The sequence below is a fragment of the Anopheles arabiensis genome, chromosome 3 (genome assembly GCF_016920715.1).
Source record: "Anopheles arabiensis isolate DONGOLA chromosome 3, AaraD3, whole genome shotgun sequence".
Classification (NCBI taxonomy): Eukaryota; Metazoa; Arthropoda; class Insecta; order Diptera; family Culicidae; genus Anopheles; species Anopheles arabiensis.
Window position 1 is genome coordinate 18,350,703 of NC_053518.1, and position 18,425 is coordinate 18,369,127.

The 18,425-nt window shown below is 48.7% G+C and overlaps 1 protein-coding gene across 20 annotated transcripts in view; it reads left to right on the forward strand.

The window, feature by feature from the left end:
- LOC120900599 (filaggrin) overlaps positions 1-18,425 on the forward strand; it is a 148,856-nt gene that overhangs the window by 26,437 nt on the left and 103,994 nt on the right. For 16 of the 20 annotated variants that reach the window (XM_040307828.1, XM_040307830.1, XM_040307833.1 and 13 more), the window contains exons 2-5: positions 1,435-1,744; positions 1,822-2,008; positions 7,820-10,859; positions 12,571-14,262. In XM_040307828.1, coding sequence (XP_040163762.1) covers positions 1,474-1,744; positions 1,822-2,008; positions 7,820-10,859; positions 12,571-14,262 — 5,190 coding nt within the window. In that variant the 5' untranslated portion in view covers positions 1,435-1,473. Of the gene's footprint in view, positions 1-1,434; positions 1,745-1,821; positions 2,009-7,511; positions 7,663-7,819; positions 10,860-12,336; positions 12,467-12,570; positions 14,263-18,425 lie in introns of those variants that run through there. The other 4 variants (XM_040307838.1, XM_040307846.1, XM_040307845.1 and 1 more) reach the window with 4 other exon arrangements.

Consider the following 18,425-nt stretch of genomic DNA (forward strand, 5'->3'; position numbering starts at 1 on the left):
AGAGGCAGTACCAACATATTTATTATTACAAATAATTGTGAAAAAACGGAAACGGATTGCAATCTTCTTCCAATATAACTGTGTGGGGTGTAGTCAGCAAAGCTAATAGGATAGAAGATATTACTTCTACTATAAGAAAATAATTAATATCTTATTACGCCTGAGCTTATGGAACTTCTCGGATAGACGAGCTTTCCGTGCTTTCCTTAATCTGCAAAACTAGAAACATCAACCACAGCAGCACAAAGAAGGAAACTCGCGCTCCTAAACCTGATGCTAACCGACCCATAACACTTCATTTAAGCGAGATCGGTTGCAGAGCAACAGGCAAAACAGCAAAAACAACAAGAACAACAACAACAGCAAAACAAAAGGGAAAAGAGTCCATAATTGAGTACGTACTTTATTTCGTTCGTACATCCGCCCCGTTTCAGGGCAGGAGAGCGAGAGATTAATTAGCAAGATCAAGTTTCCCGGGCGCAGGGCATTGTTTTCGGTTTCGCCTGCCAAGCGCACTGTAACCTGAAACATCAATTCGATCCAATCCGTGCAGCCGGTTTCCTTTCGGTTTGGTGCCTCTTCTCCGCTGCCGGTGTTCGGTCCACGGCGTGTTGATTGATTTTGCGTCTTTGCGCTAGGCGGAGAGAAGCCGGGGCGAACGGGGTAGAGGATTATTTACATCTCATCACCTTCACAAGCGTTTGGCGAAATCGGTTCGTTTCGGTGTGCCGGGGTATGCCGAACGTCCCACCCCTGCAGAAAGTGGCCTGCTCGCCAAGTGCCTGAAGATTATCGTGAAGATCGTTCCCTTTTAGCTGGAACCTTTCCCAGTTTCATCGAACTCTGTTTCAATCCGAGCGGTAGTACGTTCGTTTCAAAGCTCTGTTGGCATCTCTGGGCGAGTTTCTAAATGGCAGTGGCCTTACAAAAGGGAAGGCGCAGCAGAATGGCAAATGAATAGGAAAAGCAACAGAGACCACGACGTCAGGTTATGAAATATGCTGTACAACACTAGGATTGGCATCTTCATAGCTTTACCTCAATCGGAGCTGAGGAACAAACCGTTCGCCACTCTTCAGCGCTGGTGAAAATGAATAGCGAGCGTCAGCATCGCGAACCTTCGCATTTACAAAACTGTTTGGGGCGAGGAGAGGCTTTTGTGTCGAAGAATTCGGTCAGCTTTCAGATAGTCGAAATACCACGATCTGGTAGCATTTGGCAAGCAGCAAATCGGGGTGCAGCTGTTACAAAAGGGTACTTGTTGCTTCTTGAGCATCACGTCCGGATGAAGGACATAACGGATGTACATCAAGTTGGCAAAATCTTCCAGCTCCCAAACAGTAAAAAACTTGCTTCGTAAAATCAACATACTAGCCCGAATACCTTCATGCTCAAGTTACTCATTCTTTCGTCTCTTTCTTTCCCGTGTTGCAGAGTGCCCGTTGCGGAAGAAGATGTAGCTAGCTAGTCGGGATGATGGAGCAGAACATTTTCGACGTATCGGATGACATTTCCTTCCCGTGGCTGCCGGCGTACGGCGAGGCAACGGAAGCGAACCCCCTGAACGCGACCAGCAGCCGCATGCTGGAGACGATCGTCGAGGAAACGTCCGACGATGACGATGGGCGCGGCGACAAGGACCAGGGCGGTTCGCAGCAACCGCTCAGCTGGTCCCAGTACGATCAGGTCTGGAGTTCGGGCGGCTCGGACGCGGAGTCGGTGATACGGGTCGAAACGCCTTCCGGTAAGTATTGCATACCACGCCAAGTCAACACTTCTTCATGTCCTCATGTCTCACGATACCATTGCTTTCGTTTGCAGATCAAGACACAATGTCGGAGCGCGACTTCATCTGCCCACCGAAGCGTCGAAAGCAGGAGACGGCATCGTTCGGCGACGAGTTCCTCGCTTCCGATCTGTCCGCCATGTACGGGCGGCGGCCGCGCATCTGCGAACCGGACGGGCTCGAGCCGAATGAATATTTCATGAAGCGACACAATGAACAAAGGTACGTCTCGAGTACGTTCGTACACGGTGGATAATCCGACCAGGGGGCGGGTTGTTTGACGAGGAGCGATAAAGCAGACCGGACAGCTTCCAGCGAGCAGTTGCTGACGGGTGACATTTGGAGATCATTTCATGGGTCTTGAACCTGTGGAGGGTTTTCTTTTTTCACTTCGCACTTTGCGGAGAAGCCCCAAAAATGGCTTGTAGGAAGTGACATTTTACAGCGTCGAGATTAGTAACCATCTTTTCCTCCACAAACAGGGAAACGGACAAGTTGTCGCGAGAGGAACAAAATGTTTATTTAATGATCCTCGGAAGTACGGGGACAGTCGTGGGGAAACGTGTCGTTTTACATCCAATTTTTTTTACTATTGTGATGGAATGACATCGTAAAGTTGGATGAATTGTTACGGCAAAGCTCTGCACGACAATTTGCCGATCGTGAGCGAAGAGTTATCACACCGAAAGCTTTTTCCAATAACAACAACGAAATGCGTTGCACGAATCAGTCGTGACGTTGCTACGTAGAAATTAAATTTTATTCTATTTTGCCAGCCTTTCATATTGGCGATATGAACGGTTCCTTTATATCGATAGATTTAATTTATATTTACCTTTTTTTGCATTAAGTTTTTAATGGACGGTTGCTTGCATTGCATGAATTGTTGGCTTCAAATTTTTATCTCTTGTGATTACAATATATTTAAATAGAATACACTTAGAATATTAGCCAATTGAAAAAATAATCAAATTCCTGTGATTTGGTAGTCAAACGTGAACCAAAACAAAAATTGTTACGCTTTTAACAAAATAAAAATAACGCCATATTCAAACCAACATTAGCGCCACCTCTATGTCAAAATAGCAAACCAACTTTTTGTCGCATTTTTGTCGGACACCCTGATGGTATGCAATTTGCAGTACAAACACACCATGTGGTATGCAATCCGCAGCACACAACATAGAGCGCTTCATTTTTCTGTTGAGTGTTTTGAATTTTTTGCTTTGAAGTCATGAATTTTAAGGAAATAGAACAACTTTTAAATAATGAGGTGTTTTTCAAAACAAGTGAATTTCTTTTCAGAATTGAAGTATAGTAAAGAAAAGAATGCATGCACTATGTTCCCTATTTCTTAACGCTGCATTCTTCTTAGCAATTCATATCGCACTAATCTTACACGCTCAATTAGTTCTAATTCGACTTTATTTTTTTTAGAATAGTTCTTAGACGTTAAATATACCTTTTAAAGAATGTGACGTCACCATCAACACCCAACGACATCAATGTTTTCCGAAGAGCAAAGTGTCTTGAACCATTTTCACTCAATTTCATTGTTTCTTGAGGATGTCTATTCCTTTTTCATTACCACAACTTCTTCTCCGACCGCGTCACGTAATGGACATGATGGCAATGGCTTCCTGTGGTTCTCTCGCTCTCTCTCTCTCTCTCTCTCTCTCTCTTTTGCACTTTCCGATTTAAAACACTTTCCATGCTGCATTAGCATCCATCCAGTGCACGAGAGCGTAAACGATGGGAACTGACAAATGAGTGAAAATTCGTTTTCGTGCACCATAAAGCAGGCGCACAAAGTTCAAGGGTCTTTCATTTGGAGGGAGTTTCTGTGTGTATGTGTGGTGTGTCGTGAAATCACTCAAAATCGACGATTTTTTTCCACGTCGTGCTGTTCACCCTCTGTGTGCTAGAAATTGAATCGCTTGAACCGGTTGAACCTTCGCTCCCTCGCAGCATAACGTAACGCATTGGCTCTATCCCAGATCTAAGACCATAATCAGGTCGTTAACCGTTTCCGCACGCCCTTGAAAGGGTTGGGGCATCAAAATATGCGACCAGCACGGATTATGAACCTCCCGTACTGGAGTTGTATCTGTAAAGACATATTGGCGCACGACTGTTTCGAGCGGCTTGATAAAGAGCGCGAGCGTAACGCCGTCAACTGAGGATGCCAATTGTCGGTCGGCAGGCTATTAAAGTTGCACTGCGGACAATGTGACAGCGATGTCCCCGTTTCCATCCACAGGGAGGGTAACATAAAGCGTAAGGCCCGCGGTAGACACCAGACATGGCGTCGTCGTTGGTGGTTGTGCCCATTCGCTTTCTCTTCAAGCAGCAGAAGCACTGGAGCAAGGGTCATTTGCCAACAGTGGCTTTGTTGCGCTGTGGCAAAGGAAGCGCGCACACATCAGCATCGTCCAATGTGTCGGTAATGGGGTTGTTTCCTTATCTAATTCCCTCTCTTTGACCACTGTGTCACCTTCTTAATTGACTAATTCCCAGCGAGCCTCCCTCCCAGCCGATGTAAAGCGATGCACCGTTGGCCGTTAATCGTTTTCCCTCAATTATATGGAATGCGTATAAATACACTCCCCCAACTAGCAGCAATCAGCCCGCGAGTAACTGCTGCGGCGAAACGGAAAGAAACTGACTGCCTCGTCAGCGGCACACATTCTTGCGATGTTATTTTTGGATTTCGGAATAAAAACAAATCGGCGTTGTTCCATCGGAAAACTAACCGCGGCATCGCTCACATCTGCTGCTGTTTTTCACATCGACCACAGAGTCTGTACGGACTGCAGGGCATGCAAATCACGTGCAATTACGTGCGTTGCCTACGATCGTGCGGCACACACTGCGGTGTTAGGGGATTGGGTTTGGAATCGAACAAACAGTACCATTGAGTGCTTGCATGTATCACCGCTCGATCGACCTGATACAGTCAGGAATTTTGCGCCAGCGACTCCCAAATGATCATCACGTACGCCTACAGAATGATAACAACAGCTCGGTTCGAGTCGAGTATTGGACGTGTTGAATGTGCACAGAGATCATGAAGCATGTTTAAATAGAGAGCAAAAAACGATCAAACGACCTCACAGCTCTCAAGATACAACTGCGACACTTGGTTACTTGTGCATAAATTCCACACTCACAAATCTTGAGACGCACAACCGATTGCTAATGACACTTTCGGGGTGTAGAGTGTGGGTTCCATAGTTGGTACAGATGGTTTATTAACGAACACGCCAGAAGCACCCGACGGCGTTTGACAAAGAGTGCTGCTGCTAAAGAGACTACGATTTGCATGTCGTCGGGGCTACAAGTAGCTAGTGATGGGGAAATTCCAAATGTTTGCAAACGAAGAGTAACCAGCTTCAGAAACAGGCCGGAACTGATCATGAAAGAGCCGTTGTACCCATTGCCATTGTATTAGTATATTACATTACAGCGTTTTTCAGGAATTCTCATAGCTGTGGGACACTTTATTGACTCCTTCTTACGTGAAATGAACTTAATGTAATAGGAATTGGACTCTATAGCACACTTGTTGGACAAATCCAATAGGAATTTCCGAGAAGTCAGTCCAAAAAAGATGCCATAGAGTCAAATTTCCATCATATGAAGTTCACTTCAATTAGGAAAGAGTAAAGGAAGTGTTCTACAAATATGAGAACTCCTGGAAAACCCTGTAAAGAGTTTGTCATGATGTTATTCTTCTTTTTATATGGTCTTATTGCTTGGTTATGTGTATGATACGTTCAGTCTTCATTTTAGATTTGACTCCATCACTGGTATGTTGTTAGCTTTATTTTCTGGTACGTCACTTCTAGAATACTTTACGATCATATCAGTCTGGTTCATACCGCGAATAGATCGAGTATGCCATATACAGGTCTGCATCCTGATCATAGCTGAAGAGGGATCATCCATAAATTACGTTTAGCGAAAAATGCGGTACCCTCCCTTCCTAGAGTTTAAACACTCCAGACTCCAGAACAGATTGAACACTCCAATAATTGCCTGATGCCATCATACAGTCATTACATACTCTAAATATACAACTTTATGTATACTGCCCATTACAAATTAGGGCTTTCGCTGAAAAAATAACTATGTTTTATCCTTTTGAACAGCAATATAATAGGTTTACGGCGTCTTGGGAGTTTGAAAGTCTTTTGTTTCCATCCAAAATTTAGAAATAATCGTTTGTTAAATTCAGAATAAATCTCAAACCAAGTAGTGACTGAAGTAGAGAATATATTATATTAATTTGTGAGCTATAAAAATCTATCATTAGCAAATTTACAACAGAATATGATTCTATTAAATGCGTGTATTCTTCAGATGAGCAACCGGATTAACATTATTCGTTGTTTAGATTCTCCATATTCACTCTATTAGCGTTTTGTAGCGCATTGATACCCCATTTGTGGTTGAAATAGGCCGCTAAAACAAAAACAAAAATAGCTACTAACAGCTTGCAAAATGTGTACTTGCACCTAGGTTCGAATATTCTTCCAAAGGAACGGAACAAACTAAACCCCCCATCACTAAGCAAGTAGTAGCAAACCTCAACAACCGAGGTCGTTTATCTTGAATACAAAGCGGCTGGTTTGTTTGCTCGGGGCGATGCTGAATGGTGAGGAATAGGTCTAATCAGGCTTTATTGCCAGACAGGGTGTGTGTGTGTTTGTGTCTGTTATGAGTTGAAGAAGTTAGATGGCATAAATCCCCAACGTAGTAGAGAGGTATTTAGAAAGCAGCGATCTTTAAACAGGCGATCCCCTTCACCCAGCACACGAATACTTCTGCGAAAAGCCAAATCGCACAAAGATCATCTGTAGAAGATCTTCTCTATAACAAAGATCCGCGCAGCATTAGGCGTATAAGACGCGCCCGTTGTGTTGCTTGCTCAGAGGAGCTCAGTCGGCTCGGTTCCCTTGCAGGCATGTCAAAATCGCGCTAGTAATTGGACCGTGCCTCGCTGTGTTTAGTGTCCCTTTCCACCTCGGCTTCTCTCCCACTCTCCCCCACTCAATCGCCCATTGACCGCCAGCGTCTTCGCGTCAAGAAAGAGAATGTAACACACGCGCGTCTCAATCCGTGATCGTGTGCCCGTGCGCGCACTTTGGGCGAAAGGTAATTTGGCAACCAGCAAAGTCGGAGCGGATCCGGCGGCGGTGGCGGTGGCGGTTTGTTGTTTTCGGGTGGCCAATCGAGGCCAATATGGGCCACTGTTCAAGTGCTGCCCGCATCAGCGCGTTGTTTATACATCAACGTCCAGAGAAGGCATGGGAAAACTACGTTCCAGAGCGCGTTTCGAGTGATCGCTGCCTGCCAACGCTGTGAGCGAGCTGAGTTTGAGCTTGATCGCCGCACACCGGTCGTCCGGCTGTTCGTCTCTGAGTGTGTCTCACTGTCGGGCCTATCGGTACGCGAGTGTAATGGTGTAGCGAGTCGCCACCGACAACACAACACAAGCGCGCTACTCGCGGCCAACGTTCAGATATCGAAAGACGCGCGTTCAGACCAGCACGTGAAACGAGCAGCGGGTGCCGCGAACGAGTGTGTTCGGTTTGTTGTGTGACGACGCTCGCCTGGATCGCTCGCTTTGGGGTTTGGGTTAATCGGTGTCGATATTTTAATTATTAGCAACACAACAGCCACACATACACACAAACACGTTGGCTGGTGGTAAAGGTGTAAAAGGGTGCAAAGCCCACGCACACCACGCAAGTGTGGGATTTGAAGGATTTGTGTACGGTTTGGATAGGGCCACGGACAACCAGCCGACAGTGGCCGGGGCAGACAGTCAATTGGAGCAGCTCGATCGGTGTGGTCGTATCAATAGAGATAGGGTAGGGTGATGAACCGGTCTCGTTAAAATAGAGCTCGTGATGATCGGAATAATCAATTCGATCTCCCCCTTCCCGTTTATCGCTGTTCAATACAGAGTCCCCCGTTGGTAGCTAATTTTCAATTTCCGTATCTGTCTCTCTCCCTCTCTCTCCGCAGGTTACGATTCGACGAGATTGGACATGATCTATTTACCGACTCGGATAGTCTGTCGTACGCGTCGCTAAGCCGCTCCTCGTCGCTGATCCAGTTCGAATCGCTGGAACGCCAGCTGCAGAGCGAAACATCGGCAAACCAGCACCATCCCCTATCCGGCTCGTCCCCGTCGCTGTACACGTCCGAGTCGAGCGGCCCGGCCAGCCATGCAGGAGGCGGGGTGGACCCAACCGGGCGAGGAAAATCGTTGCCACCTGCCATTGGCGCAGGGGTGCCGGTGCTGTCGGCAGCGGTCGGCAGCAATCTGCTAACGACGTCGAACCTCATGCAGAAGAGCATCGGCCAGACGGCACTCAACATCAGCGACTCGGAGCTCTACTCGACCTCCTCCAGCGTGAGCAGCAGCTGTGGCAGCGGCCCGGACAGCAGCAGTAACGCGAGCACCAGCACGGGCAGCAGTAGTAGTAGCAGCAGTGGCTTCCGCTACACGGACACGAACCGGGCGGGTGTGGTGAAGCAGGAACAGACTGGGCGCGGTGCTGGTGGTGGTGCGACCACACCGGAAGACGCCGGCGACACCGAGGAGGAGCTGCTGAGCGCCACCGTCCGGTGCCATTCGGGCCGTTGCTCGGCGGAGCGGCAGCGACTGCAGCACGGCAGCCGCGGCATTGCCGCCCGCAACAAGAACTCGATCGAGAGCCTCAGCGAGGACAGCGGGTACTGTGATCATCTGCAGCACGGCGGAGGCAGCATGAACAGTGGTCTGCGCGCACGCTCCAAAAGCTTGACCAACTTCGGTTCGGCCGAGAACATCACGTTCGTGTGCGGCACTGCCGGTGGTGGTGCACTGTTTCCGTCAACACTGTTGCCGGCGGGAGCGCTGTCGATGACGCAGCAGCAACACGAACAGCAGCAACCGCTCAGCCTGGACTGTATTGCGATGGAGGTACGTGGCCAGGCCGGCACGTCGCTGTACCACGAGAACCGCCTGTCGACGGTCTGTGATGTGGATGAGGAGGAGGAGGAGGAGGAGGAGGAGGAGGAGGAGGAGCAGTACGAATCCAAGTGTGACGATGGATGCAGCGCGGATGCCAACTGCATCATCGGCCCCTCACGAACACCGGCAACAATCGAACGGCAGCAGCAGCAACACCAACTGTGGACGAATATTAATAATGGTACAAAAATAGAGCGTGGCAGCGTTTCGTGTAAACAACGGACGGGCGAATCGCGTCAGCAGCAGGGTGGTGTGGAGTCGGCCACACGTACGGTGACATCGATGGCGTCGTCGTCGTCGTCGTCGCGTTCGGAGTGTAAAAATAGCACCCGATGGCGACCGGCACTGTCCCTCAGTGCGCCCGATCTGCTCGTCGGGGCGGCGGAGCGGCACCGGCGGCGACCAGGGCGATCGGGCAGCGAGCGGACCGGCACCTCGGCAGCGTCCGGCACGGCTGGCGGCCTGTACGATCCGATCAGTTTTACCGTGTCCAGCGTGCCCGAGTGTTTGCATCTGTACGGCGGTGCGGCAGCAGCGAATCGATCGCACCACGGCTCGTACAGTGACGGTGACAGCGCGTCCGGTGAGTTTGGCCGGCGGCACGCGCCCAGCGGCTACGGGTACGTCGATTCGGTCGCCAGCCAGAACGTGAATCTGTACGATCTGCAACCGCGGCCGGCCAAGGGCGGCAAAACGGTAACGTTCCAAACCGGCGCTGGCAGTAGCCCGGCCCGGCCGAGGCAAAACATACGGGCGAGCTACGCCAACCTTACCGCCCTCAACTACAGCGACGAGGACGAGGAGGACGGCCCAGTGTACGGCGGGCGCCGGGGGCATGAGTACTATCTGAGCCGCAACACGTTCCGGACGAGCAGCGGCACAAGACTCGGCGGGGCCAGCCGCACCACGACGGCGTACCAGCCGATTGTACCGCAGCGCACGACGACACTGCTAACCGTGCCTGATATGGAGCACCGACAGCCGGTGGAGAAGATGGATGCGGCGGTGTTGCAGGAGGATGAGGAGGAGGAGGAGCAGGATCTTGCGGACGATGAGGAAAGTGCGATCTTCCCGGTGGATCGGGACGAGCGGAGCGTGTTCCACTCGCTGCTGGAGGAGATGTCGGCCCACTTTGACCGCAATCTGTCCATCATCAACGATCAGGCCGAGGCGTACGAGCCGATCGCGGCCTTCCTGCACGAGCAGCGCACCGCGGGCAGTTGTGGCGGGTCGCGACCACCTCCAGTCGTCGCGTCGCCCAGCGTCACCAAAACACCTCCGCAAGCTCCGCCGCGTCGAACGCAGATCAAAACGAACCCACACCATGCACCGCAGCAGGCCGGCAGCAGCAGCAGTCCGGCCGTGGTCCCAGCAGCAAGGCCGGTGGCGACGAACCCCGGCGTGACAGCGAGGCGACGAACGTTCGACCAGGACCCGACCAATTTGGTCACCTGCTACGCCGCTAGCCTCGAGCGCTGTACGTTCGATCCGACGGAATCGTCCACCACCAGCCTCGGCCCGTCGGCGACTGATCTGCATACTAATGATGGTGTTGGTGTAGCGCTACCCGCCCGCTACGTGCCAGTTCCGGTGAAGCGTGAGTTTGTGGCCAGCACACCGAACCTGCACTACTACCACGGGGCGGTGAATGGTGCGGAGGCTGGGGAAGAGACTCGCCATCCCGATCATCACAACTCGCTGCGCAATGTTTCGACCTGCCGGTCGACGGGAAGCATTTTGGCGACGGCGTCCAGCTCGCGCTGTGGCCTGTCCAAAGGTGTTAGCTTCTGTCCGATCGTTTCGGAGATTATCTGGAAGAGCACGGGCAGCTCCGATCTGGAGCCGGACGATAATGGCAGCGTCATCTCGAACCAGGACTTTGAGATCGATATCGATGAGGATGATTTCGAGGCGGACGATATGGATCACGTGAACTATCAGCTGGAAACGGGTGCCGGTTTGCAGCGAAATGGTGTGCCAGAGCGGGAGCACACGAAAAGTGATGGGCAGCTGTACCCTTCGACGCCCCTGCAGTCTAGGAATAAGGTAAGTGATGGGCGAGGGTTAGAATAGTACCGCTGTAGTAGCTGTTGTTGGCTTTTGGGCTTTCCAGAGCGGCAGGTAGTGTTGGAAAATGCCTGTAAAAAGTGTGTTTTTTGGGCTTGTTTAGTAACAACTCTTAAATAATCTGGGTTTAGCGTTGTGTAGAGCTAATACAGATTTTAGTTATGGTTGAACAAATTTTGTTACCTGAAATAGAGGTACGATACAGAGCAAAACGATAAATTTACATTTGTTCAGTTTTGCCTACTTGTTAAATCAAAAATCAAACACGTTACAAGGTCAATATTCCAATAATGAAAGTATTTGAAACTCAGTGTCAGAATGTAGAAAAAATCTGAAATATTTTTGAGGAATTAGCTTTATTTGTACTCCTTAAGGAGGCATTAAGAGCAGGGGAAAATAAGGTATTGATTTTGCATAGTTTTACATCCTTACATTACCTTATTGTAGATTACCTAACATTTTTTTGGTTCATCTTACAGTAACAGTTGATATAACTATGACTTTAAAGTTGAAAAGATGTTTTTTTTATTTGATCTTTAATTTGTAATTGAAAAAAAACGTAAGTCAAATAATTATTTATTATTCATTATTATCTCGTATATGCTCCAATTCAATATTTGGCAATCAAACTGGTCGAAGTTTAATGTATGAATTTAGCCTTTATTGTTAAAGTTATCTTGGTTAATCATCTAGAAACAACTTTTAATAGTGTTCAGAAACCCCTGCGCTCAAATGTCTTGCTTAACGAATATAAAACATTTCAAGCTCGTTATCAAATGTCCAACGAAGACTGTGTTTAAACAAACGTTATTATTATAGGATTTGAAATATGTGTTAGCATTGCTATCATTTGAACCTTTTTTGTAGAAATTCGTTGAACAATTTTATACTTGAAAGACATATTCTTGAAATTGTCCTATTATTTGTTATTATTTTCAAAATTTGTTTGAATTTTTCGTTTTAAAAAAAATGAGATGATGCCAGAAAAACGCGTTAAAAAACGAATTAAAAGGATTGACCAGTAAATTGTGGGACGAAATAAGACAAAATCAGAAAGCATTCTAAACTCGTTTTGGAAATTCAAAACAACTGTTATAAGCGGCAGAAGTTTTTCACCCAAAAACACAATTAAATTCTTTAAATTTCGTCTAGCGCAACTATTGCATGATCGACAGTGCAGTGTATACTCAGCCAATTTGGTCGACATAAACGATCATTTGAACAGACGAGAGTGGTAGCGAGAAAATACAGGAGAGAGGATCAATTTTGCAAAAGAGCCAAGAGAGCATTTGAAGCATTTTGAGAGAAGGTACAAACGATCGTACAGTATGACGATGGCATGAAAGAGATAGCGATAGTCAGCCCTTTTCAATTCTCACGTTCGCGCCCGTCTCTCTCTCTCTCTCTCGCTCGTGCGCAACTGTCCGACAGCTCCGACACGTTCGCGTCCGACAACACAACACAGTTGCGATCCGCACTCGTCGCTTTATTTCACGCTCGGTAAGTCGAGAAGGCGGATCGCGTTTTGTTGTTGTGTAGGGCCGTCTCGATCGTGAATCACCCAAAAATAAACGGCGGGGGGTGTGGTGTGCAAATATTAGATCAAATCAAATATTTAAAAAGAAACACACATAAAACAATTGCATCAAACAGTAGGCCTCATTCTCCTTGTTTGTTGCTTTCGTTCCAGAGTGAAGGTGAACTGTATGCGATGATCCGGGAAGAGGAGGTCAGTGGTGTGCAGCATCCAACAACGACGCTGATCGTGAACGATCGGCCAGAACCGACGGTGCGCCTGAACGGTGGTAGTGTTGGTGGTGCGGGTGTTGTTCCGATGACCCCGAGTGATATATCCAGTGCCGGCCAGCCGGCCCGGTTCAGTGCGATGAGTGGCGGTGCCGGTGGTGGTGTAGTGGCGGCGGAAGAAGAGCGCAGAAATGGCGCCGGCCCCCAGCCCAACAGTGCAAACGGCAATGGTGCAATGGCGAGCCGAAGCCTGATCGCCAGTGAGATGCGTTTAGTGAACAGTGTCGGTGACGGTGTGGGGGTCAAGGGTGGGTCCGCGGCCACGATGCCCAACCAGTACAGTGTGAACATGACCAACAACAACAACAACAACAACAGCAGCCTGATAAAGAACTTCAAAAATGGCAAGGCGGAAAAGAAGGGCAAAACCTTCCTGTCCCGCATCTCGTCCGGCTTTCGGTTTTCCTTCCGCAACAAATCGAAGAAAGCGATGGCTGTCGGTGGTGCTGGTGCTGGTGCTGGTGCTGGTGGTGGTATGCTGAAGCAATCGTCCAGCTTTACTGCACCGAGCAACAACAACAACAACAACAACAACCACATCAGCGCCAAGAATGGCCGGGGCGGCGGATCGGCCTCGAACAGTGGGAAGGAGAACGTGTCGGCCGACTTTATCTTCATCCCGCTGAAGGATCGCCGCCCGAACAGCCAGCCGAGGGCGGACGAGCCGCCCACCTATCTGCAGCGCCAGCTAGGTGCGGCCGGCGTGACGGTGGACGACAGCTTCACCGGGGCGGAGGACGAGCCGGACGATTGCGAGATAGCGGTGACGCGGCCGGGCGGCAGCAGCTACTACCGATCGGGCTCCAGCACCGCCCTGCACGGGGAGGGCAGCGGTCCGGAGCAGCACCGGGGTGGCAACCACGTGTTGAGCAGCAAGCCGCCGCTACCGAAGCAACCGCCGCGCGTTGTCGGTGTGTGTGCGAAGCGGTCCAGCGCCTCGCCGGCCAAGCACGCACATGCGCCGCGCGGCTCGCCGACGCCACCGCCGAGGGAAGCCGAACAGGACGAGCTCGACTCGTCCGCCGTGCCGTACGGAGCCCAGCGCCGGAGCCCATCGCAGCCGCATCAGTACGCGACGGCGAACGGTTCGTACGGGTGTGCCTCCTCCGCGTCGTACTACCGGGACGGTCCGGACACGGTCAGCATCGACGGCGGGTACGAGGACGAGTACTACTACGGGGCGGGCGGCGGTGCGGGGCTGGTGCACCAGCGCGGCAGCACCATGGGCAGCGAGCAGAAGATCGGTCTCATCGAGACGAACCTGGACACGCACGAGACCATCATCTCGGGCAAGACGCGCTCGCTGATGGAGCTGGGCGGTGGTCAGCACTATCGGGGCGTCTACCATCACCTGCAGCAGCACCAGCACCAGCAGCCGCACCACCATCACCACCACCAGAACCAGTCGGCGGTGCACGGCCATCAGCTGCAGGTGCACAACGATCCGGCCCAACCGAATGGCGCACCGGAACACCACAGCCATCATCATAGACAGCCGGGCGGTGGCGATGGGCCCGGCCGTCCCCACAAGAGCATGGAGTTCCTGCTGGACAAGGAGAACCAACGGAACGTTCTGGTGAGTCTCTGCCTAAAGCGGTTTCTGTGCTTCTTCGTCAGCGCACGGCACGATCAGAGTTTGTGAAGGAATACGCTTTTTTGGAGGGGGGTGAAGGGAATAAGTCGTTGGGCGAAGTTAATAATAAATCATCGATCGGGTGTGGTGTGTGCCTTAGGGCCGTGGGACTGTGATCCACCAGTGGTCACACGAATGCATTGATATTGTACATATTTCGCGTTAGTATTATTAGCTTAAGTGTTTAGGATTCTCATAGGCTACAAGAAGACGTACGGGCGTTTCCAGAAGAGAAAATAAAATAAGGTCCTTTTTTGTAGAAGAAATGAATGAACCTCGGAGGACGCAAAAGGAACAAACACAATCATCACTTTCGCCTCAGATGATACGATTGGTTATGGGGGTCGATTTTTTACTTCTTCCAAAATCCTCCAGATTGGAATGTTCATTTCAACTCCCTCGCTTTGTGTGAGTTATGTAGGACGGTAAGACGCGTTTTGTGTGTGTCTGTGTTTTCGTAGTTCGTTAACGGATGTACACCCCCAGGGGAGACAGAAGAAGCATAGAAAGGGCAGGAAATGTGAGGCAAGATAGTGGCGGTGAAATCCCGAGTTTGGTTTCGGAGCCGCTGAGGACACTCTTTCTCGCGCATCCTCAAAATTCCTTTTCTATTCTGGGTTCCCTTTTTTTGTTCGCTCGCATCGCAGTTGTCGTTACGTGTCGTTCGTCGGCCATTGTTATGCTGTGTTGGGTCTGCTGGGTTGGGCTCGGGACGTACGACCAAATGCCGTAATGATGATCCACTCTCGGTGCTTTTGTGTAGAAGCAGGAATAGGACGAGGCAGAGCGGAAAAAAGTCCAACTAACGGCCACTTGGGGTGATAATTTTTGGTGGCTTCTCTCTTCGCCTCTCTCTCTCGGTTTGCTACAGGTGCTTTTGTTGTTGCTTAGGATGCATGCCTGTGCATGTGTGCATGTGTGTGTGTGTTTGTCAACAATGCACATGGTGCACTATCTGAAATTGCGTTTCCCTTTGCTCTGCAGGTTGATAAGGTTGTTGTTTGGTTATTGTGTGATGCAGGTACAGAAGTATGTGAGTTTGTGTTTTGGACAACCACTGCCAGATAGTGTGCAGTGGAATGAAGTCATTCCAAGACCGGGTCCACCCCACGTGGGTATATGGGCAGTGATAAAACGAAACAAACGAACGAAAAACCAAACGTCCCAATTGTTTTGGCGTCCCGTTTTGGTCGTGTTCGTTTCAGTTTGGGTTCCGCATTTTTGTTGTATCGTTTTTTTCCTGTAAAAAGAGTGTTTATTGAAGGTTCATAAACGAAATGATGGTGGTAAAGGATTTCGTACGCCCAGTAATGCTGATCTGTTTGTACGTTGAAGCGTTTAGTAAGCAGTTTTGCTCTTCATAGACAAAGGGATAGATAGATCCTTGCCAAAGCTTGTAACATAATCGAACCAATTTATAGACCAACTGTAAGGAAAACATGGTCCTTCACAACATTCCCCTTTTTTGCTACTGGTAGGCACTAATAAAAAATGATCAAATTCTCAAATTCTGGTGCCCGAACCTTACAATCGACACAAATAAAAACAAACGATAATGTTACGGTTGGCTTTGGTTGGGCGCTTTCACGTCGCTGAGAGAAGGGCAACAGCACATCTGGCGCCTCCGCAACTCGTCCGGCATGGGTCCGAGGATGGATGGAAGCCCTTGCGGCCAGCGCCCAAGTGGAACGATTCTACTCCTACCATTAGTCTGGGGGCCTTTCCTCGGATCGAAACCAGACAGCTTTTTATTGTTATTTTTGGGGTAGGTTTTTGTTTGGGTCGGTAGGCAAAAGTAAGCAAGATTAAGAGGCTTCTCAAGTTGGAGGCGGGGTAGTTTTGTGGTCGAAAAGAAGGTCCCTGCTTGATGCGTTGACGTTCGGTAAAGCCCGATCGATGTTTTCGATTGGGAACATATGCTCTCCGCATCGAGAGGCCGCGCTACCCTGTTAGCAACACACGAGAACAACTTTGATCCGCACTGGGCATTGTTTGCTTATGCTGCTCGTTGTGACGGAGGGGAATGATGGGAGCTTTTACCTGGGATAACTTGCCAAGTCGCTTCCCTTTGCTTAACGAGAGTGGTAAATGTGTTTTATCCCTGGTTTAAACTACCCTGCGTGCTTGTTTTTGTACCCCAAATCACCCTACGGACAGAAACAGTCCACGAGTCCAGAAAAGGGTGAAATACAGTGACCTACTAGAGTGATGATTCTCTCAACTTTGAAGTGTTATTTTGAAAATACAATGACCGGTTCTAGTTCTAGAAGCTAGATTGAAAATGTTGATTTCATTCGATAGTAAATCTTTCTGAGGAATGATTTGGATTTTTAAAATGTAATATTATCGCACTTTGTTCGATCCTATCGTCAGACTTTGAGGCTTATTGAGGCTTATTGAACACTTCTGTAGACCACTTATACCTTTCTTCACACGTCAATAAGAACACTTATTATATATGCTCCTGCTAAAATCTAGTTAATGCATAAAAAAAACCTCAGAAAACCATGCCTGAACGCACTGAATGTCGGACATACGTTATTCCTCATCTCAATAGACCCATAGATGGTCTATATTGGCCAATATAGTACTGACATTACATAATTACAGTAATTAGTGATTCTTGGGCTTAACTAAAACAACAAGTGTGTATTACAAAAGCTAACTTTAGAACACTACTTGTTGTAAGCAAAATTAGTGTTCTAAAGTTCTAGCCTGTTCGGGCTGCATATAAACAGTTGAAAAGTAAATTTTGGCCAATTAGAGTTCCATTAGGAGTTCTTCTTCTTCTTCTTCTTCTTCTTCTTCTTATTCTATTTGGCCGAACGTCCTACGCAAATATGCCAGCGGATAGTCAAATCCTTGCAACGAGGGGACGACTTGAATTCAATTCTAGGGTTGAACTTATGACGGACATTTTATTGAGTCGTTTGAGTTGACGACTGTAGCATGGGACCGCTTAGGCCTATTAGGAGATAGACTTGCTCTAATCTAACATTGGAAACATTTGATACTTCATTCATTTAGTTTTATGCATATTTTTGTACTTGAAAAGAACCGAAATAATGCATCAAAACTTATTTTAAATTGAGTGCATTATTAACTCAATCAACCAAAGCAATGACAACACAACTGATGCCAAAAGCTCATGGCTATTGGAAGGCATTTAACAGACAGTACAAGTTATCGTTCATTAATTTAGTACACCACTGTAAAACAAAACTTTTCGATTAAACGTTCTTCAAAGTCAACGATGCGCCAATGGGACAGCTGTTTGATTCACCTTTCTGTTCCCCGTAATGAAGTCCTGTCTTCGTGTTTCGGTGTTGTTGAACCGCTCAGAAGGTCGGGGGACGGACAGAAAGTTTTCACCGAAGTTCCAGTTCACCGTGGTCCGAGTGTCTTTTATCTTTTCAGTCTCGTCCACCGCAAGCAGCCAAAATAACACATGCGGCGGGGGGGGGGGGAAGTGGATAGGATGTTGCTAGTTCAGTGGCCTGTCTATCTTCAGCCCTTTCCTGTAATAAAAAAAAACACCAGATATGGTTCCGTAGCCCGACACTGCGTCCGTCGTCACCTGAAGCGTGAACTTTACGTTCCGCACACGCGAACCTTTCCCCTATTTAGGCGGGCAGAGGGTACGTAGTATGTTGTTTTTCCACTGCTGCCTTTCCCACCGTATATGCTAAGCAGGGCCCGCTTCCAGACACATAGTTCAGCAGCAACTTTGGCATAATAGTGTGTGTGTTTTTGTGTGTGGGGGGAAAAAGTACACTTTTAAAGCAGCTAGTCCGCTTCCGTTCTTTCTTCCGTATCGCACGCCGTACTACCAGCGACCGTCACTAATTGAATTAATGTGCTTCGACGGTGTGTAACGGGATTGTGGCCCTTTTTTGCTGACTGAAGAAATACACACAGAACACACACACTTTAGCAAGCGTTTATCTCATGTGGCGCTTTGTGTTTTTGCTTTTACTGCCTCCACTGTACGCGCACCTCAATGGCTCACAAGCCATAAGGCTGATTTTAAAATTCCTCCGTGTGTTTGTGTGTGTGTATGTGTGGAAGGGGTTTAAGTTTTCCCAACCATCCCCTTCCCCTCCTCC